Source organism: Capsaspora owczarzaki (genome assembly GCF_000151315.2).
Source record: "Capsaspora owczarzaki ATCC 30864 unplaced genomic scaffold supercont2.3, whole genome shotgun sequence".
NCBI classification, from domain to species: domain Eukaryota; class Filasterea; order Ministeriida; family Capsasporidae; genus Capsaspora; species Capsaspora owczarzaki.
The window spans coordinates 2307471-2331933 of record NW_011887294.1 but is presented as its reverse complement, the minus strand read 5'-3'; the positions used below and the strand labels follow the sequence as shown (position 1 = coordinate 2331933).

Below are 24463 nucleotides of genomic sequence, written 5' to 3'. Positions count from 1 at the left end.
GAAACTGGGGTCGAACGACATGCATCGGTTCTGTTCTTGCAATTCTTGGCAATTGGCGATTTTTGGCGCCTTTTTTTTTTTTTTTTTTTTTTTGCTTTGGTTTGGAACCTTCTCCCTGCTCCTGTCTGTCGCCTCTCCACCCTCCCCGCTCGCATGCCGCTGCAATGCAAATGATCCCCTTGCCCCTGCACCATTGAGCCGCTGCGCATTGAAGCCCCGAACCAGCGGCGAACGAGCGCATGGCTTTTTTTTTTATCTTTTTTTTTTATTATCTTTTTCTTTTCTTTGTCTTCTTTTTTCATTTTTATTTTCTCAACCGGCTCCTGTCGTTTCAGCGCCCCTCCGTCTACAACGTTGAGTGATGCTATGAGCGCGAATAGAGAAGTATGGTGGCATGGCCGGCTCGCACCCGTCGCTTCAGACTGTCGTGTTGGCTGTTCCTGGTCCTTTTTTTTTTTTTTTCCTTTCTTCCTTTCTTTCTGCTTCTCCCTTCTCCCGCTCTCCCCCCCCCAGCCATCCCTCAATTCCTCGTGACAGTAACTTGGTGTAATTCAGTGAACAAAGACTAAAGCATCGACTTTGACTTTGATGGTGGCGAGGACGGGAGGTACTGACCAGTTGTTTCACTTTTGCTTTTTTTTTTCTTTTTTTTTTGACAGGCGGCAAATCCAGCTCAAGCAACGTTCAGGTAATGAATTGATTGCCCTACTCGTCACACTGGAGCTGTCGTTGTCTTGGTTTGACTGACTTTGCTTTTTATTGCATTTGGACAGTGAACAGCTGAGCGCGTTGGCCGCATGTCTTGGCGTCTCAGTCAATTTGGTGCCAATTTCAGAACTTACCACCCAACCTGCCCAACGCGCCAAGCTCAAGCAGCTTTTGAATGGTCAACAAGCGGGCACTGATGCTCCAACTGACAAGCAGAAAACCGATGCCGCAGCTGCACTCCGGCAGTTGGAATTAACTCTCTGTGCCATGCTGGTGGGTTCCGATTGGTTCGGAGCTAGGTTGCTTGGGGCGCTGAATGACGAGCTTAACTCCAAGCTAGCTACCGACCAAAGTGTCCAGCAAGTCGAACAGCTGCGACGGCAGCTTGCTGCAACGAACATCACTGGTATGTGGTGTGTGTGTGTGTGTGTGTGTGTGTGTGTGTGTGTGTGTGTGTGTGTGTGTGTGTGTGTGTGTGTGTGTGTGTGTGTGTGTGTGTGTGTGTGTTCACATTGTTTTGCAACTTGTAGTTGACTTCGCCGACGCTGAGACCGTCAAAAACCAGATTGATGCTGCCCGAACACGAGTTCGACATGCGCTTCCTCCTAAGGTCCGACGTTGCGTTGAAATCTCGCCAATTCTGATCCACTGATGCGTAAGATGTGCTCACTTTATGTTATGTGCTCCTTGCCATGCTAGGCGTCAGGAGTGGTCCTGCTTGAGCGCGAGCAAGCGAAGAAAACTGCTCTTAATCTTTTGAGCGCAGTCACACGAATTCACAATGCCACCGATCGATTCAATATTGGTGTGATTGCTACGCTACCAGGTGCCGGCAAAACAGCCTTTTGCGACCTCATCCACTCTGACCTTGCAAAGCAAGTGCATCCTGACGGAAGGTTCATCAGTCTGAATGTCACTTTCAACAGCCGAAGCTCATTCACTTCGGAGGAATGCGACAAGCATCCTCAGCACGCAGTGTCCTGGCGTATACTCGAAGAGTATTTGAACGTTCCGGCAACCCAGCGTCCCAGCTTCCGAGATTCCCTCACTGGTTCCTTTCGCGTCACCGACGTTGTAGACTACATTCGCGAAGACTTTGTCTCGCGTCACAGTCTACCCACTGGCACTCTCGTTCCGATAATCATCACCCTTGATGAAGCAAGCAAGCTTTTGGGAGTGCCGGTCAATGCGAGATTCGACAAGGACTTCGACAAACTGCCACGAGAGCGCCGAGATCGTCGATTCCTGAAACTGGCCATCGCGCCACTTCGAGAACTGTCAACTCCGGCGGGCAAACTCATCATGTTCCTCAGTGGCACGCGTCCATTGCTGCTGGCCAATGCGGCCCGCTTCGACCGGTTGGACACTGAAAATGGGAGCACTTATCCCGCCAGCGTCATCGATATGCCACTTCTTTCTGGTGCTGCCTCAGCGCAGAAGGCAACCTCCCTCAACCTCGATGGTTCAACTTGGCATCGAGACCGACATATCACGCAACTTCTGCAGCGCGCAGTCGGGAATCCTCGGCAGATTGGAGAGGTGTTTTCAAACGATGTTAAACCCCATCAACATGTTCGGATGGATTTTTCAACCTTGACTCGTGTTGTCGAAGCCGTGGTTTTCCAGTCAACTGACGCTCATGTAGATGACCGTTTGATTGAAGACTTTGTCGATTTGGGGCTTTGTTTCTGGGTGCAAACTTCAAACCCCCGCTCTCAGCTTACACTGAACCCGCAAGTTTTAGAATCTGGTGAGCGAACTTCCAAGAAAGCTGATGTGTATTTGTCGACTGGATCGAACTTCTCATCTTTTGTGGTTTGGTTGACAGTCCAACTTGTTCAAGATTCTGAGCATCCATACCTGCAGCTCGCGATTCGCCTGCTGGAAGAATTAAAAGTGGTTGGCAAACTGTTCTTGCCCGAAACCATCAACAACGACTTGGCGACTCTTCCATGGCACGAGTTGGAGCAGCTCGTTCCTTGTTTGCTCAATCTGCGCATGCTGGTCACGTTGTGCTCTGCATGCAAGAACGGCACTCCAAAGGATGCCGACTTGCGTCTTCCCCTCTCTAAGCTGCTGCAGGGTGCCATCCTGAGCAATGATTTGTCGTCGTCCGAGGTTGTCCTGGAAGCGTTCTCTCAGAAGAACGACAAGCTGACAAGCGGCTTTTCGCTATCCAAGCCCAGTACGCAAGCGACAGATGCTGTAGCGAACTTTGCCCTCACTTCAGCTTCCGCAGTTCAGCCTGAGATTGTAAGTGGCGCTTTGGACCATCGTTGGAGGCAGGTTTTGTCCGATTCGGCTGTTTCTCACTGGAGTGCCAATAGGTCCCCTGCAAAGCTCAACTCAAACTGCGAACTGGACTCGAGTCGCTGTCCGAAAATGCGGCCAAAGGCCTCATCTCCGACCAGCGCAACGGTAGTGCGTCTCTGATTGCCGGGCTCGTCTCCACGCAGCGCATGACTCAAGCGCTTTGCAGTTCAAGTCTCGAGGCGAAATCGTGGCTTGTCTCGCGCAGCGAGCTGCGCCGTTTTTTCTGTGGTCTGACGCCTATCGTTGATGGTATTTGCAACAGTTCTAATGTTCTCGAGGCGTCGAAGCTGTTTCAACTGACTACGCTGCTTTCTTTTCATTGCATTTCCACAGCACTCGTCTCGTACAACCCAAACCTGTCGGACGGGCCTGCTGTCACGGTGCAATTTTGGAGTGAGAAGCTAACGCAAGCCGAAGCCGATGACCTGGCTCAGCGGTTTGTTGCAGAGCGCTCCAAACGCAAGGCATACTTTTCCAACCACAAAGAAGTCCGTGCTTTCTTGGAACAGATCGATCCTGAACTTGCTGCTCGCCTGTCTGACGAGATGTTGACCTGGCACAGCGATGAACAGCCCCCGAAAACGGGCTCGGACTTTGCCCAGTCCGATTGAGCCGTAGACAGTCCAACCTCTAGCATAAATTACTGTGCTGGGTGAATGTGCAGGCTGACGCTCAATTGGTTTTGGAACTCTGCAGAGCGACTCACCGCTGAGCTGAGAATTACTTTCTCCCTCCCTTCCTCCGTTACTTGAAACTCCAAATTCAATAAAGCAATGTGTATATCAACGTGACCAAGACAAGTTTAATACGAGATTGAAACTGCTCAAACCCCTTTGTTCTACAGAGACGACAAGCACTTGAGCAACGCTGCAGCGGGAGGTCGAGTCTTGCAGTAAATACAGTAGAACGCGCGCTCGAAAAAGGGAGACAAATTCAACACAGGAACCTGGAAACTTCTGGCTGTACTGCGTGCAAGAATGTAAATGCAGTCCCTATTGCTATTGTTGTTTCAAAGGATGGCCAAGTACAAGTGGTGGGAGCTCGCTGCCGTCATGGCGGTTGTTGCTGTGGGAGCTGGCGCATATATTATTGTCAAGGCCACCTCTCGACGACGACCAGCCAACGTGCCCAACGCCCCTGTGCCTGGAGGAGAGGTGACAAGTGACTGTGTGGCGGAGAGTTGAAGTGGCTGCGGTTGTGCAGACTACTTTGTGCCTGTCTCTCCATCCACCTGGGATGAGGATGTGGCCTGGTTGAGTGAACGGTGATGCTGATAATAGTCTCTGCGTGTGTGTGTGTATCTGTGTGTATCTTTGTGTGTGTGTGAGACAGCCTGCTGCTGGCCGAGCCACCAACGCACGACCTGCTAGTGCCGCTGCCAGCCCGTCCCGCCCAAGGATGACTTGTGCTGCACTGAATGTGAGTTTGAGTGGGAGCCTCTTTTTTGTCCTCTGCCTGGTGTGTTTGTCGAGTCAGCGATGGGTTTCCCGGGGCTGTGACTTTGGGGTAAATCTCAGTTGTTGCGCTCAATGCTGACACACAGGTCGTGCTTCGTCGAGATGCAACCACTGGAAAACTAACAGTCATGGCTGAGAGTCTGGCACACGTGTTGAGCATGTCGTCGCACTTTACGATCGTGCTGATCCAGCAGTGTGCGTCCGACGCCGATGAGGATTCCGCTCGCCAAGCACTCGAGGAGGCTGGAGCTTTCCAGAACGGACTTCTTCGCAACGTATCAGCTCTATTTTGTTGTGGCGGAAGATTTGCTTTGATGGCGTTGCGATTATGGAATGGGTGGGAGCTGACGCCTGCTTTGACTGTTGCATGTGATGCAGAATCTCTTGTTTTGTGACACACCCGAAGGTCTTATGCACATGGCACGGCATCTGGAGCCCGCACTGCATGTTGACAGTACGTGCTTGTTCAGCGTCCTTGGTGCTGAATCCAATCTCACCTGCTTTTTTCAATCTTTTCTTTGTGTTTTTTTTTTGTCTGTTTGTTTGTTTGTTCGCTCGTTTTCTTTCATCGCAGCCGATGCCGAAGTGGTCAAGACGCTTGCCCCTCATGTTCAGAACGTTGTGTTGGTGGCCGAGGCCCGGCCTTCGAACGCCTTGCCACCCACTGTGTTTGTCGTTCGCAATGTTCGTGAAGTTCATGTGTGATGGATGATTAAACGAAATGGTTCCCCCTGAAAATGCTTTTGTGCTGTTGTTAGTGCATGTTAACATCCAACAACGAGTATTTGTCTAAAAGCTATCTGCAAAGCAGACATTCATTGTAGCGACTAGAGGTGTGTGTGTGACTTTTTGGTTTTTCTACGATTTTTTAAAATGCTTCAAACAATTGACACCGCAAGTAAGCACATGGTGAGCCCACCCTCAGCGCCGCGCACCTTCACTCGCTCTAGCACAAAACACGCAAAAGCTGCGGTCTGCACCAAACACAGAGCTACAACGAACAGGAAGAGATGGACCATGCGAAACAAGACTGCTCCTCACGCAACTCGCTTAGATGGAGAGGTTGAGGGTGACGCAGGAGATCTGGGTCTTGGTCTGGTCGGTGACCTTGATGGTGGCAGTGTAGGTGCCAGAGGGGGTGCTGGCGGGGATGGCGGAGACGGACGAGATGCTGAGCTGGCCGGCAGCAAGAGGGCAGGGGGCGGTGGGATCAACAGTGCAAACGTCGACAGTCTGGGTGAGGACGGTGAGGAAGCCCCACTTCATGGAGAGGTTCATCTCGCCGGCAGTGACGTTCGAGGCAAGAACGCCGTTGAAGGTGACCTTGAGGTCGCCGCCCTTGACGATGGGCTCGGGGGTGACAACGACGGACGAGATCTTGAACTTGTCGTTGGCGCCGCCTGAAGCAGGATCCAGTGCATGAGCAAGTCAGTGAGTGTGAAATAGATAATGTGCAACGCGATGGGTCGGGTCGGCGCCAAGGGGAACGAAGCACGGCTCAAAATCATCGTTCTAAATATCATGAATAATGCATCCAATAGTACATGGTGATGCTGGACGCAATCCAAACGAACGGTGGGAGGGGAAACCAAAACACCAAACAAAGAATAGAGGCATTGAAAGAGGTGCGAGCGGGCCTTTTGTTTTTCGGGTTTGCCGTACCATCCTCCCGTCCATCACATAAATTCACCCCCCCCATCGCTAAGATAATAATAAAAGTAGTGTTCAACTCTGAGCAGCAGCAAAGCGTCTCACGTTGAGAACGCTCGCAAAATAAAAAGAATACAAAAATTAAAATAAAAAAATAAAAAAAAAAAAAGTCATCTGACACCAAAAACAACGAAAAAATCGACTTCCGTTTTTTTTTTTTTTTTTTTTTTTAATGTCTTTTGGCCCTTTGGTTCCGTTCATTTTTGTTTGCCTTTTGCATTTGTGTTTTGCGAGCTGCGTGTTGCGTGATGCGTTGTAAAAACGATCTGCAGCTGAATACGCACTCTGGTCGCGTGTCGCTGCGACTGAATACAAGCGGAAGAAGAAAACCAGAACGAAAAAGGGGGGGAAGAAGAGCGGCAAAGAGGCACATGGATTTCGCGCCTTCTTCCCCACTTCTCAAGCTCGCTCCTGCTGGTGCGCATCGCCTTCCGCTTCGTCACTCCATCATAAACGCATGCTGCAGCGACCGTGCCGACAGTTTGCAGCTCGGCAGCAACGCACCACAGCGATCGACAAAGAAAGCAAAACCCGCTTCCAAAGCAAAATCAAAAAAGGGGGTTTTTCAAAAATCATAACAAATCAAAAAAGTAGGTTTGTGTACCGCAGCTGGTCCAGGAGGCACCGAGGCGGTTGGGAGCATCCCAATCCTCAAAGTACTCGAGGTACTTGGTCTGCGACACGGGGGCGGCAGAGGCAGCGACGGCGAGGACGGCAAGGAGCGCAAGAACGGCAATCTTGGTGTTCATTCTGGAAAACAACAAAAAAAAAAAAAAAATAGGACTGGAAAATCGGATGAATCATTCATCACACCCCGGCAAAAGCAATCCACACGTCGGATGAGCCGCGCCACCCAAGCGAGAAGATGGATGGCAACTTTGTTGTGTGTGTTGACCAGATGGAGATTCCAATCGAGTTGCGAAACAGGACAGCGCAGGCAATAGAATAATAGAACAAGTCCAAAAAATGCGCAAAACAACAAGTGTTGGGCGATGGTGATTACTGATCGGCATTCTCTCGATCGACCCCGCTCGCCCGCCCGGCTTATGAAGGTCCTCAACAAAGTCACTCAAAGAACGCGCGAAGAATTGTAGTGTGAGCCGGGTCGCTTGGTGGTGCATTATGAGCTAGGAACGCAACAGCAGGGGGGAGGGGTGCGAATGCGGCGAAAAAAAAAAAAAAAAAAGTCATGTCATGTACGTCTGCTGACTCGCTTTGTGTACCTGCTGATCAGCGACCGCTTCCCCCCGCGATCCACCTCCTGCAGCAGCAAAGTCATATGGTAGTAAAAGAAAATTACTCCATTGAAAAAAAGCAAACACCGAGCCGACAGAGGCAGACAGAAGCTTCGTATTGAATGCGTTTGTTTCGGCGAAGCACTTCAGCGCGAATTTGACCAAAAAAATCATTGCCAGCTGTTCTGCGCTATTGTTTCAAGAAGAATCCTACAAGTGATTGGTTGTGGATGTTGAAACAGCAGGCTTTCCGCTTTCGATGGTTTGCTGCTTTTTCAATGTCACGTCATTCTTTGTTTTATTTTATTCTTTGGTCGGAACTTCAATGCAAAGAGCGATTCTTCTGGCGCTGATTGTGGCTGCCGTCGCCGTGTCGACCGCAAGCGCAGCAGCCCTGCCCATGCTCACAGCTGAGCGTAAGGCGACTGTTTCATGCATCGGTCACTCACCCTCCTCATCCCTCCTGTTCCGCCGTCGAAGAGGGAGAGCAAGAACGAAAACTTTAAAATCAAAAATCAAAATTAACAAAAAAAAAAGTCACCTGGTTTTGGAAGCTGGACCCGCTGCTCATCCGGACACGAACGCGAGCGGCTGGAGCGGCGGCGAGCGTCCAAGAGAGGCGCGAGGAAGTGCAAATGCAGTGAGACATGCAGCAGATGCCATGGTCGAGTCGGGGGCGCAGTGGGACGAGCAAACCTGGAAAACAAAAAGCGCGCCAAACAGAAGGCGAAAAGGCAATCAATCGATCAACTGACCGCCAACACATGGGCCAGCAGCAGAGTGGAATGGATGGGAAGAAGGGGGCAAAGCGAGTCACTCTCGCTTTTACACTCAGACTGTCGTTTGCATGGGAGGTGGTTTTGATGGAAGGGAAGGGAGCGATTGGACTAACCGAGTGCCATTGTCAAACCACAGAGCTTCAGCTCTTCACGGCGCCCTTCTTCTCGACCCGCAAGGTACAGTCTCGAACCATCGATGGATGGTGAATCAGTGACTCGTCGCTTGTATCATCAACGTGAATGGATGATGACGGTGCTGCCCCTTTGACCGAGAGAGAGAGCACTCATTCTGCCGTTGTTGTTTTTGTCTGTTTGTTTGCCGCTGTTTGTCGGTTTGCACAGCCGACTGGCGGGTTGGATATGCCGTGCGACACAGCTGGCGGTGTCTCAGAGACTGTTCCCACTTCTGTGCACATGCTTCGCCCTGGCGATATCAAGGTTGTTGCCGCGTTGGGTGACAGTCTCACTGCAGCCTATGCAGCAATGGATCCCTCCATTGACGGCATGCTGTACGAATATCGCAACATTTCCTGGAGCGTTGGCGGCGGCGGTTCCCTCGCAGAGCAGATCACCTTGCCCAGTAAGGCAGTCCTGGATTTTTGGGTTTGGGCTTCAACGAGCCGTTCGCCGAGCTTTCTCTCACCGGTTTGTTGCTTGTGTCTGTGCGTCTCTCTCTCTCCCCCCCCCGGCCGTCGCACTTCCAACTCCACAGACATCCTTAAAGAATACAACCCGGACGTGACCGGCTTTAGCACAAGTGTCAACACATTGTTTCAGATTCCCCCCACCGCCGGGCTGAACGTTGCGGTTTCCGGCGCGATTGCCACCGGCTTGCCTGCTCAAGCCAGGAGCCTGGTCAACAAGACCAAGAGCGATCCGACCATTGACTGGGAGAAAGACTGGAAGGTGGTCACGCTTTTCATTGGTGGCAACGATGCCTGCGCTCTTTGCTTGAATGAAACCCTGCACTCGCCGCAGTTCATCCGCGACAACATTGAGGCCGCTCTGGACATCCTCCTGGAAGGGCTTCCACGCACGCTGGTCAACTTGGTTGAGTTGCTCGATGTTACCCAGCTGTTTGAGGTGCACGATGACATGTGCGACGCCTTGCACCAGCAGCTGTGCCCTTGCCTCGGAGGAGTCAACGACACTACTATTCGTGCCAACATTTCCGCCACCATTGTCGAGTACCAACGGGCCGTTGCTGAACTCGCTCAGTTGCCAAAGTACAACTCGCACGAGAACTTTACGGTCGTCGACCAGCCCTTCTTCTCCAAGACCAAGATCCCGCTCTTGGCCGACAATGTTACGCCCGATCGCTCGTACTTTGCCGTTGACTGCTTCCACTTTGCATCTATTGCCCACGAGGCTTCAGGCTTGGCTCTTTGGAACTCGATGGTTGAGCCCGTCGGACACAAGCGCACCGACTGGAAGATTGGCGAACCGCTCGAGTGCCCGTCCGACGCGCACAACCGCCCCTTCTTCTTTACCAACTACAACTCGTATCTGTACTTGAAGTATGGCTCCCAATTCGGGCCCGGGTCCGACAGCGATGACCACGCTGTTGCCATTGGCGTCGGCGTGTCGGTTGGTGTCGTCGCCCTGCTCGTCGTGATTGTGCTGTTCGTCCGCTGGTACAACAGGCGCCATTCCTACCAGCGCTTGTAGATAGAGCAACTGCGCTGGGGGGGGAGGTGTGTCCTCCTGCCGCTCTTTGATGGAGATTCATGGGTGGTTTTTTGTAATTGTTGTTTTGAAATTTGTTGAACAAAAAAAGTTTTCATTATCGTTGATCTTTGGGTCCTCTGAACGTTACTTGTTTCTTGTCGTTTTGAAGGTACAAGGCGCCCTGACAGTGCAGCAGCCACACAATACTGTAGCTTTCCGACCAACAGTGTTGCATGAATCCATTCTTCATTCTTCATTTGCAGAATCGGAAATGCAAACCTCATCCGACGCTGCTGCATCCCGCAACCTGGCCGTCTCCAGCAGTGCGAACAATGTGCTGTCCAGCGACGTGCTGAGCCACTCGGGGTCTGGCGATGCACCGAGCCGCGGGAGTGGTGCCGTGAGCCCGACCACCTTCTCGAGCGAATCATCGAGTCAGCAGTATCAACAACCGCAGCTGCGCTCTACGCCACCGTCTGCGCCCACATCTGCTTCTGTACACTCCTCGTCGTCGCCGTCGCTTCTTCAGTCTGGCGAGGCGTCTGCGAGGGTGCCGACGGCGAAAGTGGCTGGCGAATTCCCGGCCGAAGCGCCATCAGCGACGCCCACTTTTGCGAATGCTGCTGCTGCTGCTGCTGCTGGTGGTGCTCCAACCGCCACGAATATCGGCACCAGCAGCAATGCTGGCAGTGGTCACGCCGCGAGTGCGACCGTGTACTCGACGAACGCGGCCGGGAACAATGTCATTCAGCTTGCGTCTCCTCCCTCGGCCTCATCTGCCTCCTCGGACTGGGCTGCGGCGTCGGGCTCGTTCACGACGTCTGCGTCGGGCTCGTCTGTTGCGTCCGTGTCGTCCGTGTCGTCTGCCGCCAGCCGACTGTCCAAGCAGGAGCGCGATCGCATCAAGAAGGAGATCAAGAAGGACGAAGAGTTCCACAGCCTGTTCAAGGTCGTCCCCGAGACCGAAGGCCTCATCGACGGTAGGCAGCTTTTTTTGGTGTTGTTGCTGCTGCTGCTGCTGCTTCGTTGGTGATTCGAGGGCTTTGTCTGAACTTTGAAATGACGAGCGTGTCATCATCATGATTGAAGTGAATGGGGTGACTTTTTTTTTTTTTTTTTTTTTGGTTGATTTCCTCCGTGCATTTGCTTTTTGTTGCTGGGATGTCTGAGCATCTTTGAGGAAGGTTGCGTTTGCGTAAAAATGTCCCTGTCTTTTCTTCTGACCTCTCTACTCGTTCGATTTTGTACCTTGTAGACATTTCCTGCGCGCTGCAGCGAGAAATCCTCATCCAAGGTCGGCTCTACTTTTCTCAGAACTGGCTTTGCTTTTACGCAAACATTCTCTCGTGGGAGACCTCGGTAAGCTCAAACCCCCGCCAGTCATTGTCGAAGCTGCAAAAAAGGGGCGATTGCTGTCCTCTTGTGAAATAATGGTCCTCGTTGGTGTGTTGCTGAGAGTGTGCGATAAACCTCACTCACTCATTTGACCCGTGTGGTTCTTGCAGCTGGTGCTTCAATTCGACGATATCACGGACATTACGAAAGAACGCACCGCGCTCATCATCCCAAACGCCATTCAAGTTTCCACACCTACCAGCAAACACACCTTCTCCTCGATTCTTTCACGCGATCAGGTGTACAGCAAGCTCGTCTCTGTGTGGAAGTCGCATGGGAGAGAAGCCTCTGGGGTAAGCTTTGTTTTCGTTGCACGCGGATGTGAATGATTTGACAACCTCTAACATTGTTTTTGCGCCTTGCAGTCCACAGCGAATGGCGACGACGGCACATCCCGCCATTCCGAGGACAAACTCAAGGCGTCCGATGCCGATGAACCGTAAGATTCACCTCTACTGGCGCTTGCTCTCGCCATGAGGAGGCCTGCAGACTCACCCATCGATTCATTCATCCAGATCTCGGCCAAGCACCTCGACAGGCCGAACAAGCACAGATTCAAACGACAGCGGGCCTCAAAGTCCCGCCAGTGTCGCCTCTCCTCCAGCAGCAGTGACTTCCGACGTCCCACACATCCCTCATTCGGCGTCTGCGCCCGTTTTCTTTCCTGGCTCTGCGGGAACGCTGCCCATCCCAACCCCTCATCCTAGCATTGCAAGTCTTGATCCGCCGTCAGTCCCCAGCCCTGCTTCCACGAGCACTGCTACCGCCGCCGCAGTACAGCCGGAACCCGTACCCTTGCCAGCCTATCCAGAAAAAGAGGTCGTCTGTGGCTGCAGCAGTTCTGAACACTACCAGACTGAATTTCTCAACCAAGTCTATGACACGGACGTCGATACGCTGTACAATTTGATTTTCACGGAATGCGACAGCTATCTCGAGTTCCTCAAGACAAGGAAATCCAGCGGTACGGCGAATCACCAATCCAGCAAATCAGATTTTCCATTGCTTTTGGTCGTTCGCTCATTTCGTTTGGTTTTGTTCTGTCTTATTTGGCAGAGATTCACATGACTCCCTGGCACGTGGAGAATGATGAAACCGTTCGCGAAGTCAAGTACATCTTGGAGTTGAACAAATCTATGGGTCCGAAAAGCACGCAATGGTTAGTGATGCAAAAAAAAAAAAAAAAAAAAAAAAGTCTCTTCGTCTGCTTGTCAAACTCAATTCCCTTGAATGCGGTTGCTTTTTTTTGTTGTTTCACGTCCAGCATTGAAAACCAGCGAACTTTTGCGCACCAATCGTTGGCCAAGGCGATTGTTGAAACAAACACCACCACGCCTTACGTCCCATACGGCGACTCGTTTGGTGCGTCGTCGCGCTATTGCATCACACACATCTCGCCAGGCAAGTGCCGCTTGGCTGTCACTGCGCAAGTCAAGTACTTCAAGTCGGTGTTTGGCTTGGTGAAACGTAAGTTGTCTTTTTTTACCCGCTGGTTTGTCGGTGGATTGAAAGGATTGTCTAACCATTTTGGATTCTCTGCCCAGGCTTTATTGAGTCGAATACAATTGAGGGCTTGCACGATCACTACAAGGCCCTCGATGTTTACCTGAAAACCACAATTGCGAAGACTCCGCGCCCCGAGCCGGCCGCTGGAGCTGCACGGCCGTCTGCCACCCTGCCGGCAGAAGTGCCAGAGGTCAAACCGACCGTTGTGTTGCCCCCGACACCGGCTGCTACTCCTGCTCCAGCTGCGCCAATCCCTGCTCCGCAGATTTCAACATCGGGCGGCTTTTTCTCGTGGCTCACAGCCAACGTGGGCCGAAATCTTACACCTGCGACCATCATCTTGCTCGTATTTTGCCTTGTGCTCCTCATCGCCAACGTTGTCCTGTTTGCGCGAGTGGTTCGCATTGACTCGAAGCTGTACGAGTGGAATCGTAGGACGGAGCTGAATTTTGCTGAACTCGCCAGGTAAACTTCTTTGGCTGATGCTTGTTTGCTTGGGAGTGTTGGTATTTTTGCGGGCTTTGCTACCTTTGGTGCTTTTCGTGATTCTCACCGACAACACGTTTGCTCGACTTCTCAACAGCAATCCGCCAAGCTCGCCGGAAGCTTGGATTGAGCTCTTGAGGCAGCAAGCCATTGTTCATAGCCAACGAGAAGCATCATTGCTCCGCGCTGTGCGAACCGCAATTGGAGAGTTTGATAAAATGTTTGCTCTCGTGTCTGGAAAGGCGGCGGACGGCGTTAGCGATGCGCTAGACCAAGTCGCGGGCAAATAGCCAAACCGTGATGTTCTTTTTTTTTTTTTTTTTTTGATGATATTTTTTTTTTTGTTGTACCATCTCTGCATAATACAATACGAGCAATTCTTCCTTCTGAAGACCAGACTGTCGGGCCTTTTGTTCTTTGCTACCGCGCAGGCATGAGCTTGATAGCCATCGGCTTGCTGCAATTCGGGCATTCGCCGAATATTGTGTTGAAACTCTGCTGGAAACTCGGCAATCCACGCAGCCACTCGATCAGACACGCTTGATGGAAGGGTTGGCGACACTTGGGCCCATCGCAGACCTTGTCTGGCACGGAATCGCCCAGGTCATAAGAGTAGCAGATTCCACAAGCCACAGTGACTTCCTCGCGGCTGACCGTAGCAGGGGAAGGAAACTGTACGTTCAACACGATGCCCAAATTGGCCAGCAGTGGTTTCGTTTCGTCCCTGGTGTTTGATTCAAGAAGCATGGTAAGCATTCAGCGTGAAGCAAAATTCAAGCGTTGCTCGCACTGCACAGACCATTGGGATATGTTGTCGTTCATGGCGTCTCGCAACGGGTTGACGATGGAATCTGCGCCAAGGAACCGACACTCCGGCACTGCTCGGACTGCTTTCGGGTTGACAAGGATCTGCACGGAAGAGTTATGTTCTGTGCGCAAAAAAAAAAAAAAAAGAATTGACAACATAAAGGTCCAAGAATGGAGTGAGAACTCGCAGCCAAACACATCGGAGAAAACAGCTGTCCTCGACAAAGCACATCGACGTTACCGAGAGCCATGCGGCGATGGCAACAATCGCGTGTCGGGCGCTCGGGCTCCAGCACCCAAGTGTTGGCGTCAATCTCATCCAAATCGTCCCAAAGCTGCTGGAATCGCTGCAAAGCTTGCTGGAATTGCTGGAAGACATTCGAGAGAGAACTGGCTGAATTCCAGCGAAGGATTCGAAACGGCTCGGGCAATGCTGCAACACAGGTGGGAGGCACGGCAGGGTGTTGTGGATGGGGTTGGACAATGAGTGAATGCTCGCGTTGACGATCATCCCTAACAAGCGCAAAAGGACAAACAGCCCCCCCAAAAAATAATAATAATAATAATAAATGACGGTCGTGCACCACCCAGACAAAATCCAAGTCAGTACAACCGATGCAGTCGCGCGCGGTGATGCCAAGAAACGAATCAGCAAAATTACCGTGCCGTGAATCGAATGTTGGAGAGCGTGTCATCTTCTAGCGATACATTGTGCCACCCGACCGCGTCGAGCTCTTCAATCACGCGGGTGTAAAACTCGCTCGAGCGCAAGCCTTGCTGTAGCACATAACCTGTTGCGGCGGGACGATCGGCAGCGTCCACCAACCGCTCGAGCAAATCACGCAGCTCGAACGAGAATGCATTGAGGTCCACGCTCTGTTTGATGCGCTGCGCGACAACATCCTCGCACCCGCTCAGCAGCTGCACCAGCGCTGGGCATCCTTCCACGACCGCATCGGCGAGCCTTGTCGATGCGGACAATTCAAGCCGAAGTCGGAATTCTCTCCCCTGTGGCCGACGACCACACAAGCACATACAAGATCATGGACTGTGAGATCATGCACGAAAATATAAACAGTGCTTTTCTGCACTTATTGAGACCTCGAGATTTTTCGAGACGGCTCAGAAATGCAATACCTTGATTGAGACAATGCCAGAGTACGCGGACAGAGCTTGTCCCAGATCCGTCGTCGACCCGCCGGCGAGCGCGATCGCAAAGGCCTCGTGCGTCGGCGCAGAGTACTCTGGCAGCAGTGTCGGAAAGGCGGCCAGCGCGAGAGCTGGCGCGCAATGGAGCTGCGACCGGTTGTCTGTCGCCATGCTTGATGCGAGAAGCAAGTCCAGCGCGTTTACTGCCGCCGAGCGACTGGCGCGTCCGCTCCTGCGCTGGGTCCTGTGCTGGGTGGCTGGGTGGCTGTGGACGACTGTTGTGCCTCTCGGGCTGCACGGGCTGCGTCCTCGCGCTTCTGGTGCTGGAGCTGCAGAGGAGAGCATGGCATGGAAAGTCAGCTCAAACAGACCTGCAACTCGTCGCCGACCGGGTCGACAGGACCATCGGGTTCGATATTGGGGTTAAATATTGGGAGAAGTTTGGTTGGGATTACATATTCGTAAACGGCGCGGACTTCGTACTCCTCGACAAGCTTGAAACCGACAATGGCGCTGGCAATCGAGCAGAATGCAACAGTGGCGACGCGGGCTGGGGTGCTCATGGCAGACTGAGCTCCTCCTCCCTCCCTCTGACATGCATAATGGGAATAATTCTGGCATTTGGGTCATTTTTTTCATTCATGCATCAATTGGGACACCAATGGCATGATAAGACGATCGAATCAAGTCACATTTCGCGCTCAGAAGTGAAACAGCGCTCAGAAGTCAGATGAATAAAGGCCGGGTTGAAAAATAAATAACTGTATGATACATGTACATGGGAATCGCATTTTGGAATCAGGACAAACACACTTGGTGCCCAAACGCGTCGTAACCAATCGAAAAGGTGTTGGTGACTTGTCCAGCGGCGGAGATGCTTTGCAAAAGGTGGATGCCTTGGTTGTCGGCAACGGCATTACTTGTTACAAGCCTGTGGGTAACAGCGAGCTGCCACCCGCGATGCATGTAGTCACGAAATCCGGAGGTCCTGCTGTTGTTGTTGTTGCTACTACTGCTGCTGCTGCTATTGCTGTTGCTGTTCCGAGCAGAAGACGATGCCAAAGACGAAGCAAAGTACGACGGCTTGGTAGCAAGAACAATCAATTGATGCTCTTGGCAGAGACGCTTTACGACGTCCGCCACGTACTTGTGTTCGAGGGGCTGTGCAGCGAAATTGCTCATGCTCGAGGCAGGACTGCCTTTCTGAGACGATGGCAAGTGCGAATCACGATCCATCCAGTAAAACGCAGAGACCGAATCAATCACAAGCACTTGGGGCACGGGTGCCCCAGCGACCGAGGATTCGAGCAACACGCCACCGAGCTGCATTTGCAGCGCATGAAGGGTGATGATGAGCTGCTCGCTCGAGTTGCACCGGGCAATCAGCAACCGCGACATGGCGTCGCGCACCGTGTACGCAATGTCTGCTTCGGTGAGAACGAGGTCTTGCGAGGAGGCAGTGCTCGAATCCGTTCCTACGACCGAGTTCGAGTCTGGTCTGCTGAAATTCAGCCCTTGTCCTTGGGCAGAAGGAGTACTTGTGCCTACCACTGACACGGACGCTTGCCGTGATGCAATTGTCGAGCGGACATGGGCCTCAATGAATGCCATGACGTCTGCAGCGCCGAGGCGGTAGTCGCAGTCGATGTAGACTGCGTGGACGCCCTTGCCCCCGAGACAGACGCCGCGGTACTCGTACGGCAATATGCACGAGATGACAAACGACAGGCACAGCCGCGTCTTGCCAGTGCCCGCGTCGCCGGCAATCTCCACGAGCGCGCCTCGAGGCAATGCGGCGAACGGGCCCAACCCGACGTTGCCCAGCGGCTTGCCCACATCGCGGCGGCGGAAGAGCTGCAAAAAGCACGCAAAACACAAGGAACAGAACACAGATGGATTTGACATGGGTGGTGGTTGAGTCGCGTTGAAAAAAGAGAGCGAGTGAAACAAGAGGGTTTTCCCGCCAAAAAAACAAAACAACTCGTTCAGTCCCATCTCTCCCCGCCACCTCCTCCCGTCCCCCTCCCCTCCCATCCTCATGATTGTATGAGCGTTTGCGTTTCGTGATTTTGCGTTCAAAGGTGGTTGGAAAGGACCTCGAAATGCGTCCAAACGTTGTCCAAAGTCTTCATGTTCTGCTTGCACGCAAGGACGACATTCGAAACACACGCGCGTTTTGAATCTCCGTACCTGCTGAGCTGTTTCGCCTTCAAAGTCAACTGCGACACGGCGCGACTGACTGGCCATCATCACCGTGGAGAACGGATGGGAGGCGCGGTGGGCGGTGGGCGAACGATCAACGCGAGGCGAACAAACACAAAGACAAAGGCGAACAAGACTGAGCCATCCTCCAGGCAGTCAGGGTCAGTCATTCAGCATTGGGATGGTGTGTTTGAGTTTGAAGAGCGACCCTTGCAATAAAGTCGCAGTTGAGCGGCAAAATGAAGAAACCCAGTCCGTCTTTTCCAAAGCTTCTGAGCGTCTCAGTGGCTGCGTTTCGGTTCAAAGGGCTCTTCCATTCAATTTTCCATCGTTCCTGCGCCCTGCCCCCCCCCTTTTCTCTCCCCCGCCCCTTCTCTCCCCCTTGTGTTGTGAATAGAAGCTTCGTCGTGATTTGTTGTGCGAGTTTGACGTTGAATCCACTCTTTTTTTTTTTCTTTTTTTCTTTTTTTCTTTTTCCCCGCTCAGTCTTTTCTATTGAACTTTTTTCCTCTCATTCTCTCATTCTCTCTGTTTCACACATACGGTTGTTTGTCGTGTGACTGACGAGTGAAAGGAGGGCGGGGGAAACAAAGTCTTTCTTTTTGCAACAGCCTTTGCGCTGATCTCGACGACTCGCAAAAGCAACGCCATTGAACCGGGGGGCTACGATCGAGACGGACACTTCTTGACTTGCTGGCGTCTCGCTGCTTCTGTGCGCCATAACTGGACGTTGATCACTTCAGAGCACAACGGGATGGTCGTCGGCGGACTGACAGACCCGCGGATTGCCCAGCAGCAGAACGGACTGCTGGCGGCCCGAGCGAGTCGCGCTCAATTACTCGCCCAGCAGGCGGAGCGTCTCGATGCACGACGGCGCGCGCAGGTCGTCGCACTGCAGCTGCGGGCCATCATAGATGCCGAGATGCTGTCGTCGTCCACAATCAGCGGCGGTGGCGGCGGCGGCGGCGGCGGTGGCAGACGGCTGCGAGGCGCGGCGCTCGATCACCGTCAAGAGAATCATGACAATGCTCGCGCACTGGTTGACGAAGCAAGTGAAGACAATCCAGCTACCGACGACGACGACGACGACGACGACGACAACAACAACAACTCAAGCGAGACGGAAGAAGAATTCGAAGAATTCCAAGCCATCGACGGTGTGTTTGAAGGCATTGCGGCCGAGCTTCAATCCATGGGAGCCTCCGCCGACCAGGTCACAACAACAAGCACCACCACCACCACCACCACTGTGAGAAGCCGCATCGTCCACATCGACCAGAACGATGACAACCCCGAGCAACACGCCAAACACCTGCCGGAGACAGAAACATTGGTGGCACGCGCGCTGGCATTGCGCTTGCTCAACTTTGACCTTCTCGAGACCTTGACCGGATTGTCGGTCGCCTTCCTTCCCTTGCACCTGTTCAATCCAGAAGCCGGTCCAGACGCTGGCAGCCCTGCTCCTGGCTCCTCGAACTCTGAGCATTTTTGCGTCAATTTCGGAGAGCCGCACGCACAGAAAATGGTGCAACTGCTCCCGACCGCCGATCGCAAACCAGCACTGTCGCCGTGCTGTCTGGTGGTGTGGGCAATGGAGGATAATTTCCTACACCAGGCCACGCTCGTGGTCAGCGACTTGGCAAGCCGAGCAGACTATGCGACTCTCCGCCCTGCCCCCGAATTCGAGGGTGTCCGCGGGTTTGAGGTCCTTGCGACCTCGCGTTCGGCCATCGCGTTTGCTCTGCGATTCGCGGTCGAGCAACAGCACCCGCAGTGCCTGGAAGTGCTCATGGCCTTTGCCCTAATGCACGACATGCAGCTTGTCAATTACATCTACCCGTCTGGTGACTCGCTTTTACATTATGCATCAAGGCAGCAATCGACCAGCTGCATCAAAGTCCTTCTCGAGTTGGGCGCCGATTTCAGCACACTAAACCAGGTCGAAGGGAAGACTCCACTGATGTTGGCATGCCAATCCTTTCTCGCCACTAGTGGAATTCTCTACCTAGAGTACTGTCGTCGCCCCAGGCTCGCGGCAACCAACAGCGCCATCTCCGACAACGACGTGTCAGCCATTGACGAGATAAAAAATGCCGATCCGGACGAAGCACCAGCTGTGGTCCATCCGCTTGATGTGACAGACCGAAGTGGCAACACTGCCCTTCATACGGCGGTACTTTTTGGCAACGTCAGAATGGCGGAGCTACTTTTGGAAGCCGGTGCCAGAATGACTGCAAAGAATGCCAATGGCGACACGCCGCTTTTAACTGGCGCCAGAAATAAATCCGCGGCGTTTGTGCGCCTATTTATTGACGCCAATCCACATGCGGCCCTGGCGGAAGATGCACAAGGACGCAACATTGTGCATCTTGTCATCTCGTGGTGCAGTGCTGCGCTCGTGCAACTCCTCCACAGCGCCTTACTTGATGTCGACTCGGCCTTCGCGCTCAAAGTGTTCAGCGCAATCAGTACGGTTGACCAGGCCTCTGCCTTGCACTATGCAGTAGCCGCCAACAAGTACGAGATTGTCTCTTATCTGCTTGAGACGGTCGGACTGAAGCCTGATCTCTGTCTGGAGAGCACGCCGTGGTTTACGCCATTCGCGCTTGCCGTCCACCAGTCCCGAGCCACAATTGCCAGTTTGCTGCTCAAGCATGGCGCCAATGCCGAGGTCCGGGTCCAACATTCTGGCGGTTTCTGGCAACTTGTCATTCACACTGCTGCTCTGAAGAACGACGTGGACATGCTCCGCGTGCTGTTGGCGCGCGCTCCAGCTGCTTGTCTAGGCCATACCAAAACGATGCCGTCGCTTTTGTGCGCGACCGCGGCCTCGACGGTTGGCAGCGCTGCCTGCGCCCATCTGTTGGAAAATGGGGCGAAACACCAGATCAACCTCCGATTTACAGAGAATGGCCTCACGCCACTGATGTACGCCGCCAGGTATGGCTGCGCTGCGACAGTCGAGCTGTTGCTTCAGCATGGAGCTGATCTCTTTGTCTGCGCAAAGTCTGGTGCAACGCCATTGTCCATTGCCAGCGAGCGAGGCAATGTGTCCGTTTTCGACGTACTCGCCCGCACGATCATTGCCAATCCGCGCCATGTGACGCGACAGGTCGATGTGCTCGTTTGTCGCGCCCTTCGCTGGCATGCGATGGCTTCGTGCATCATCCCGATGACTGCGCACTTTCTTGGCACGTCTGAGCCGTCAGACAAGGCCGAGTCCGATCCGCAGACCATCATTCCCAGCAGCTTTGGCAGCTACGTCTTTCCGCAGCTCAATCCGGACGACCACATGGATGTCGAACTGGCACAACTGCAAGCCACTTCGTCGTCCTCTGCTCTTCTCGCCCCGCATCATTCGTCTTCTTCGATGATCAGTAAGACTGAGCGTGCATCCGCAACAGATCTCAATCACGGAAAAGCCCCACAGCACCCGAAACCAGCAGCAGCGCCGACATCAAACACTCCTCCTCGGAGCAAGAGTACCACCACAACCACCACCAGCACCACCACCAGCAGCAGTAAGGCAACCACTGCTTCGATCCGAAACGCCGTCGCTGCTACCAACGCCAGTGAGCCCGCGCAGTCCGACAGTGACGAATGGGCAAGCACAGATGATTCTGCGAGTGACTTGCAGACAGACGGTGATGAGAGCGACGACGACGACGACGACGACGACGACGACGGTGATTGGGAAACCGATGCTGATGGATCCAGCGACGAGGATGCCGCGTCAGCCAGCTCGAGCAAGGCGAGGATGCCGCGTCAGCCAGCTCGAGCAAGCCTGGCTCGGACGCGGACGACTCGGACGACTCAGGCGACTGAGCCCCCGCTGTCACGAAACCAGCCAAAGCGAGCCTGGCCGTCCAGCGCAGCACACCGCAAGTTCAGCAAGCAGGGCGGCAGCACACCGCAAGTTCAGCAAGCAGGGCGGGATACTCGAAACCAGTCTGCCTCTGCCCGCATCGCGCCAACTGCAACGCCAACTGCTGCGTCTGCCTCGACAGTCAAACCATCTTCCTCGCTGCTGCTGGCAGCGCCAGTCTCCACGCTCAGTCAACCAGTCTCTTCCTCGTACAGCATGCAAGAACTTCGGCTCAAACCGTGGCCAGACATGTTCATGGCTCTTCTCAACCATTGGCACCTGTGCAGCGATCGCGTCAAGCAAGAAATTCGCCGCCAATTCCCGTCCTATGCATCTCCTTCTACTCCTCCTCCTGCACCCGCTACTGCTGCGGCTGCGCGGCCAGCGATACCCACCGCGTTCAAGCCGCTCGTCCACTCATCCTTAGCCATCAACTTGCCCCTGCAACCCGAGCCGTTGGCCTCCATTCCTCGAGTCTCAGCCTCGTGGATGGGTCTCGTCGATGTCAGTGGTCGCACAGCACTCCACACGGCGGTCGCTCGCGATCAGCTCGAGCTGGTGGCTCACATGCTCCGCTCTGAAACGGCGCGGCTGGAAGCAATCGTTGCGGCGACCTACGGCCCGCTTCCCGACTCGTTTCGAGGCGCTAAGGAGGTGCAGCGACGGTTTGGTCATCATCCAGTGTTCACTCTGCCAGACGGACGAGTTCGGCCCATCGTCGATCTCGGGCTCAATCTCGGTGACGGCAAGGGTGCAACTCCACTCCACTATGCCGCTCGTGTGAGCGTGCAGATGACGGAGCTGTTGCTTTCGTTTGGTGCCTACATTGAATCGCGCGACAGTACTGGCCGCACTCCACTGCACAGCGCAATGAGCTGGAGTGGCAGCAAGATTGAGGTGATGCGTCATCTCATCAGCGTCGGCGCCAATCCGAGGACCCGTGCCAACAACGGCGACACGGCCGCACACGATGCTGCGGGCATTGGGAAAACTGAAGTGCTTGAATTGTTGCACAGTGTGAGTCCCAGACTGCTCACCATGGACGGCCACCTCCGTTGCAAACCGCTGATGCGGGCCGCTGCCTCTGACAAGGCAGCCCTCGAGTTCATAATGAGCAAGGTCAAACCCTCCGCGGTTTTTTGGTTTGATGCTCAGGGCAATTCTCCAATGCATTACGCTGCAAAGTACGGTCAAGTGGAATGCGTGGAACACCTCATGAGGACAGCGCCACACCTGCTCTTCATTCAAAACTTGCAAGGCCAGTTGCCGGAAAATGTTGTGGCACACGCCACGAATCCTGCAGCTCGCAATTTGCCCATAAGTATGCGACTTCGGGGCGAAATCGTTGCGGGTACCGACGTGGACGCACAGATGGAAGCACTCCATGAGATGGTGCATAAACGAATCGATGCAATGATGCGACTCGTCCGGACCAAGCCGCATCTTCTCGCGGAGCCCGCTGAGCGAGAGTTTAGACGTTTTACTACGATGACGTTCATGGCGGCTGTTGGAGTCGCGCGAAAGGCTGCCGTGTCCTTCGTTGAGGTCGACGATGCAACGAAGCGAGATGCCACGCTGCTTGCCGTTGCCAGCCAAGCCGCTGCAGCGGCGACTGCCGCTCGAGATGCTCATCGTCTCGCATTGCTCCCGCGCTCTGCCAATGGCAGCAACAACCAAGCAGTTGCCGAGGGCGTGGGTCGTGGCCGAGGACATGGTCGAGGTCGAGGTCGAGGTCGAGGTCGAGGACGAAACGCCGCTGCTGATGCGACTGAAGAAACCGACGAGGTCGAAACGAGAGTCGGTATCCGGGGTCGCGGGCAACGTGGTGGCATGGGCGTTCGCGGTCGCGGTCGCGGTCGTGGGCGGGGTATCGGTCGCCAAGGAAGGGTCGGCCTCGGACTCTTCCGACTCGGATGACGACAGCCCTTCAAACTCGGACGAGCAGGATGGCGACGACAACAACAACGACGACGACGACGACGAAGAGGAAGAAGAAGAAGACGACAATGACATGCCCGACACAGCCGAGGAGATTGCCAAATTGATGTTTGAAGACTGGACCGACCAATTTGATGGCTTCACGTCTGACGATGATGACGACGACGACGACGACGACGCAAACGAGGATGGCGACGACGAAGATGACGACCCGCGTATGTCGGCGCGGCAGCGAACGAGGGCTGCTGCAAACCGTCGGATGAGGCGACGGGCGGCCGAGAAGGAGCGTGAGCGGAAACGGCAAGAGCTCCGCGACAAGCGCGCCCATCATTTTGCCCATTTGCCCGCTCGTGAGTCGCCGTTGGCGCCCGACGTGCCTGCACTCTTTTCAATTTCCAAAATCATTGCCGTGATGAAAAACTTGACGTACTCCAATCAGGTGTACACAACTCGAGAAGCTCACCAGCTCGCATTCCACACTGGCGCAATGGTCGACATTCCTCGCGTGTCACTTCCCTATTGGCCCTGCGCTCGCATCATCCTCGAGCATGAACCCGAGTTCGACCTGCCTGAGGAGCCGGACTCGGATGAGGAGCGTCCCGCAACGATGGACCCAGACTTTAACGACACGAGTGCCAATGCTGCTGCTCGTCGAATGAGGGCAACGCTTGAGAGAGAACGTGCATTCTCACTTCTCGTCCGTCCGCGGATGCATTTTAGGAGGTGGGCTTCGCCTTCCGACCGAGAAGCTGACGTAGCTCGCATCGCCGAGGAGGACGCTCAAAGGCCAAGTTCCCAACTGCTGAGGGCAGTCCGGCAATTGGAAGACGTTTCAGACGATGAGAGTTCCGCCGAAGCAGAGAAAAATGAGGACGACGATGATGACGATGACCTCGGTCTTCACCAAGACTCCCGCATCCACCCACTAACTCATGCGGAGCTCCAAGACCTTCGTGCCGTGATCATGCCGATGATGTCGTCGCTTTCAGCTATCGCGACATTCATGTCCACTCGCGCATTGGAATTACGTTCGAGCGAGCGGATGCGCGAGCTTCGACGACTCGCTCTCAATGAAAAGCTGCAAGAAGCGGCACTGAAGCGTTCTCGGCAGAGACGAAGGCTTGCTGCGTTCGAATTGGTTTATGACGAGTTGTAGATGTTTTTCTTCTTCTTTTCTTTGTCTTTTTTCTTGATTCTTTCTTGTTTCTTTCTTGTTTCTCTTCTGCTCTCTTCTCTTCTCTTCTT

The 24463-nt window shown here is 53.8% G+C and overlaps 9 protein-coding genes across 9 annotated transcripts; 5 read left to right on the top strand and 4 right to left on the bottom strand.

Moving 5' to 3' along the window:
- Positions 1-394: 394 nt before the first annotated feature.
- On the top strand, positions 395-3632 carry CAOG_02735 (hypothetical protein; the record flags this gene model as incomplete). The annotated part of the gene is made up of 8 exons (XM_004349435.1): positions 395-443; positions 660-688; positions 781-1114; positions 1239-1318; positions 1408-2458; positions 2537-2961; positions 3036-3270; positions 3355-3632. 8 exons carry the CDS (start codon positions 395-397, stop codon positions 3630-3632), a joined length of 2481 nt encoding a protein of 826 aa, XP_004349485.1.
- A 385-nt stretch (positions 3633-4017) lies between these two features.
- CAOG_02734 (hypothetical protein) lies at positions 4018-5285 on the top strand. Its single transcript, XM_004349434.2, has 5 exons — positions 4018-4175; positions 4354-4440; positions 4565-4753; positions 4857-4932; positions 5053-5285. The coding sequence occupies exons 1-5, from the start codon at positions 4038-4040 to the stop codon at positions 5181-5183; spliced, it is 621 nt and encodes a 206-aa protein (XP_004349484.1). The 5' UTR covers positions 4018-4037; the 3' UTR covers positions 5184-5285.
- CAOG_02733 (hypothetical protein) lies at positions 5209-6968 on the bottom strand. The gene is made up of 2 exons (XM_004349433.2): positions 6793-6968; positions 5209-5878 (listed from the first exon to the last, which is right to left on the bottom strand). Exons 1-2 carry the CDS (start codon positions 6935-6937, stop codon positions 5529-5531), a joined length of 495 nt encoding a protein of 164 aa, XP_004349483.1. The 5' UTR covers positions 6938-6968; the 3' UTR covers positions 5209-5528.
- A 760-nt stretch (positions 6969-7728) lies between these two features.
- CAOG_02732 (phospholipase B1) lies at positions 7729-9993 on the top strand. Its single transcript, XM_004349432.2, has 4 exons — positions 7729-7839; positions 8339-8379; positions 8545-8782; positions 8915-9993. The coding sequence occupies exons 1-4, from the start codon at positions 7749-7751 to the stop codon at positions 9868-9870; spliced, it is 1326 nt and encodes a 441-aa protein (XP_004349482.1). The 5' UTR covers positions 7729-7748; the 3' UTR covers positions 9871-9993.
- Positions 9994-10126: 133 nt separating this feature from the next.
- CAOG_02731 (hypothetical protein) lies at positions 10127-13634 on the top strand. The gene is made up of 9 exons (XM_004349431.2): positions 10127-10850; positions 11126-11229; positions 11376-11558; positions 11631-11704; positions 11781-12229; positions 12322-12424; positions 12530-12732; positions 12810-13236; positions 13355-13634. The coding sequence occupies exons 1-9, from the start codon at positions 10142-10144 to the stop codon at positions 13545-13547; spliced, it is 2445 nt and encodes an 814-aa protein (XP_004349481.1). The 5' UTR covers positions 10127-10141; the 3' UTR covers positions 13548-13634.
- Positions 13635-13677: 43 nt separating this feature from the next.
- Positions 13678-15384, bottom strand: CAOG_02730 (fanconi anemia; the record flags this gene model as incomplete). Its single annotated transcript, XM_004349430.1, has 5 exons — positions 13678-13981; positions 14057-14186; positions 14306-14577; positions 14726-15072; positions 15202-15384. 5 exons carry the CDS (start codon positions 15382-15384, stop codon positions 13678-13680), a joined length of 1236 nt encoding a protein of 411 aa, XP_004349480.1.
- A 29-nt stretch (positions 15385-15413) lies between these two features.
- Positions 15414-15776, bottom strand: CAOG_02729 (hypothetical protein; the record flags this gene model as incomplete). Its single annotated transcript, XM_004349429.1, has 2 exons — positions 15414-15542; positions 15585-15776. The coding sequence occupies 2 exons, from the start codon at positions 15774-15776 to the stop codon at positions 15414-15416; spliced, it is 321 nt and encodes a 106-aa protein (XP_004349479.1).
- A 184-nt stretch (positions 15777-15960) lies between these two features.
- Positions 15961-17996, bottom strand: CAOG_02728 (hypothetical protein). Its single transcript, XM_004349428.2, has 3 exons — positions 17959-17996; positions 17404-17448; positions 15961-17067 (listed from the first exon to the last, which is right to left on the bottom strand). Exon 3 carries the CDS (start codon positions 16822-16824, stop codon positions 16012-16014), a length of 813 nt encoding a protein of 270 aa, XP_004349478.2. The 5' UTR covers positions 16825-17067; positions 17404-17448; positions 17959-17996; the 3' UTR covers positions 15961-16011.
- A 173-nt stretch (positions 17997-18169) lies between these two features.
- Positions 18170-24374, top strand: CAOG_08630 (hypothetical protein; the record flags this gene model as incomplete). Its single annotated transcript, XM_011271928.1, has 2 exons — positions 18170-22913; positions 22948-24374. 2 exons carry the CDS (start codon positions 18170-18172, stop codon positions 24372-24374), a joined length of 6171 nt encoding a protein of 2056 aa, XP_011270230.1.
- Between the last annotated feature and the right edge of the window lie 89 nt (positions 24375-24463).

What these genes read in the sequence shown, in the direction of transcription:
- CAOG_02732 (XM_004349432.2), top strand. Translation starts at nt 7,749, where the DNA reads ATGCAAAGAGCGATTCTTCTGGCGCTGATTGTGGCTGCCGTCGCCGTG. An exon ending in CCTTCTTCTCGACCCGCAAG is followed by an intron (nt 8,380 to 8,544) that starts GTACAGTCTCGA and finishes CGGTTTGCACAG; the next exon opens with CCGACTGGCGGGTTGGATAT. An exon ending in AGAGCAGATCACCTTGCCCA is followed by an intron (nt 8,783 to 8,914) that starts GTAAGGCAGTCC and finishes CCAACTCCACAG; the next exon opens with ACATCCTTAAAGAATACAAC.
- CAOG_02733 (XM_004349433.2), bottom strand. Translation starts at nt 6,937, where the DNA reads ATGAACACCAAGATTGCCGTTCTTGCGCTCCTTGCCGTCCTCGCCGTC. An exon ending in TGCCTCCTGGACCAGCTGCG is followed by an intron (nt 5,879 to 6,792) that starts GTACACAAACCT and finishes ATCCTGCTTCAG; the next exon opens with GCGGCGCCAACGACAAGTTC.
- CAOG_02731 (XM_004349431.2), top strand. Translation starts at nt 10,142, where the DNA reads ATGCAAACCTCATCCGACGCTGCTGCATCCCGCAACCTGGCCGTCTCC. An exon ending in GCGTCCGATGCCGATGAACC is followed by an intron (nt 11,705 to 11,780) that starts GTAAGATTCACC and finishes TCATTCATCCAG; the next exon opens with ATCTCGGCCAAGCACCTCGA. An exon ending in CAAGACAAGGAAATCCAGCG is followed by an intron (nt 12,230 to 12,321) that starts GTACGGCGAATC and finishes CTTATTTGGCAG; the next exon opens with AGATTCACATGACTCCCTGG.
- CAOG_02734 (XM_004349434.2), top strand. Translation starts at nt 4,038, where the DNA reads ATGGCCAAGTACAAGTGGTGGGAGCTCGCTGCCGTCATGGCGGTTGTT. An exon ending in TGACTTGTGCTGCACTGAAT is followed by an intron (nt 4,441 to 4,564) that starts GTGAGTTTGAGT and finishes GCTGACACACAG; the next exon opens with GTCGTGCTTCGTCGAGATGC. An exon ending in GCCCGCACTGCATGTTGACA is followed by an intron (nt 4,933 to 5,052) that starts GTACGTGCTTGT and finishes CTTTCATCGCAG; the next exon opens with CCGATGCCGAAGTGGTCAAG.
- CAOG_02728 (XM_004349428.2), bottom strand. Translation starts at nt 16,824, where the DNA reads ATGGCATTCATTGAGGCCCATGTCCGCTCGACAATTGCATCACGGCAA.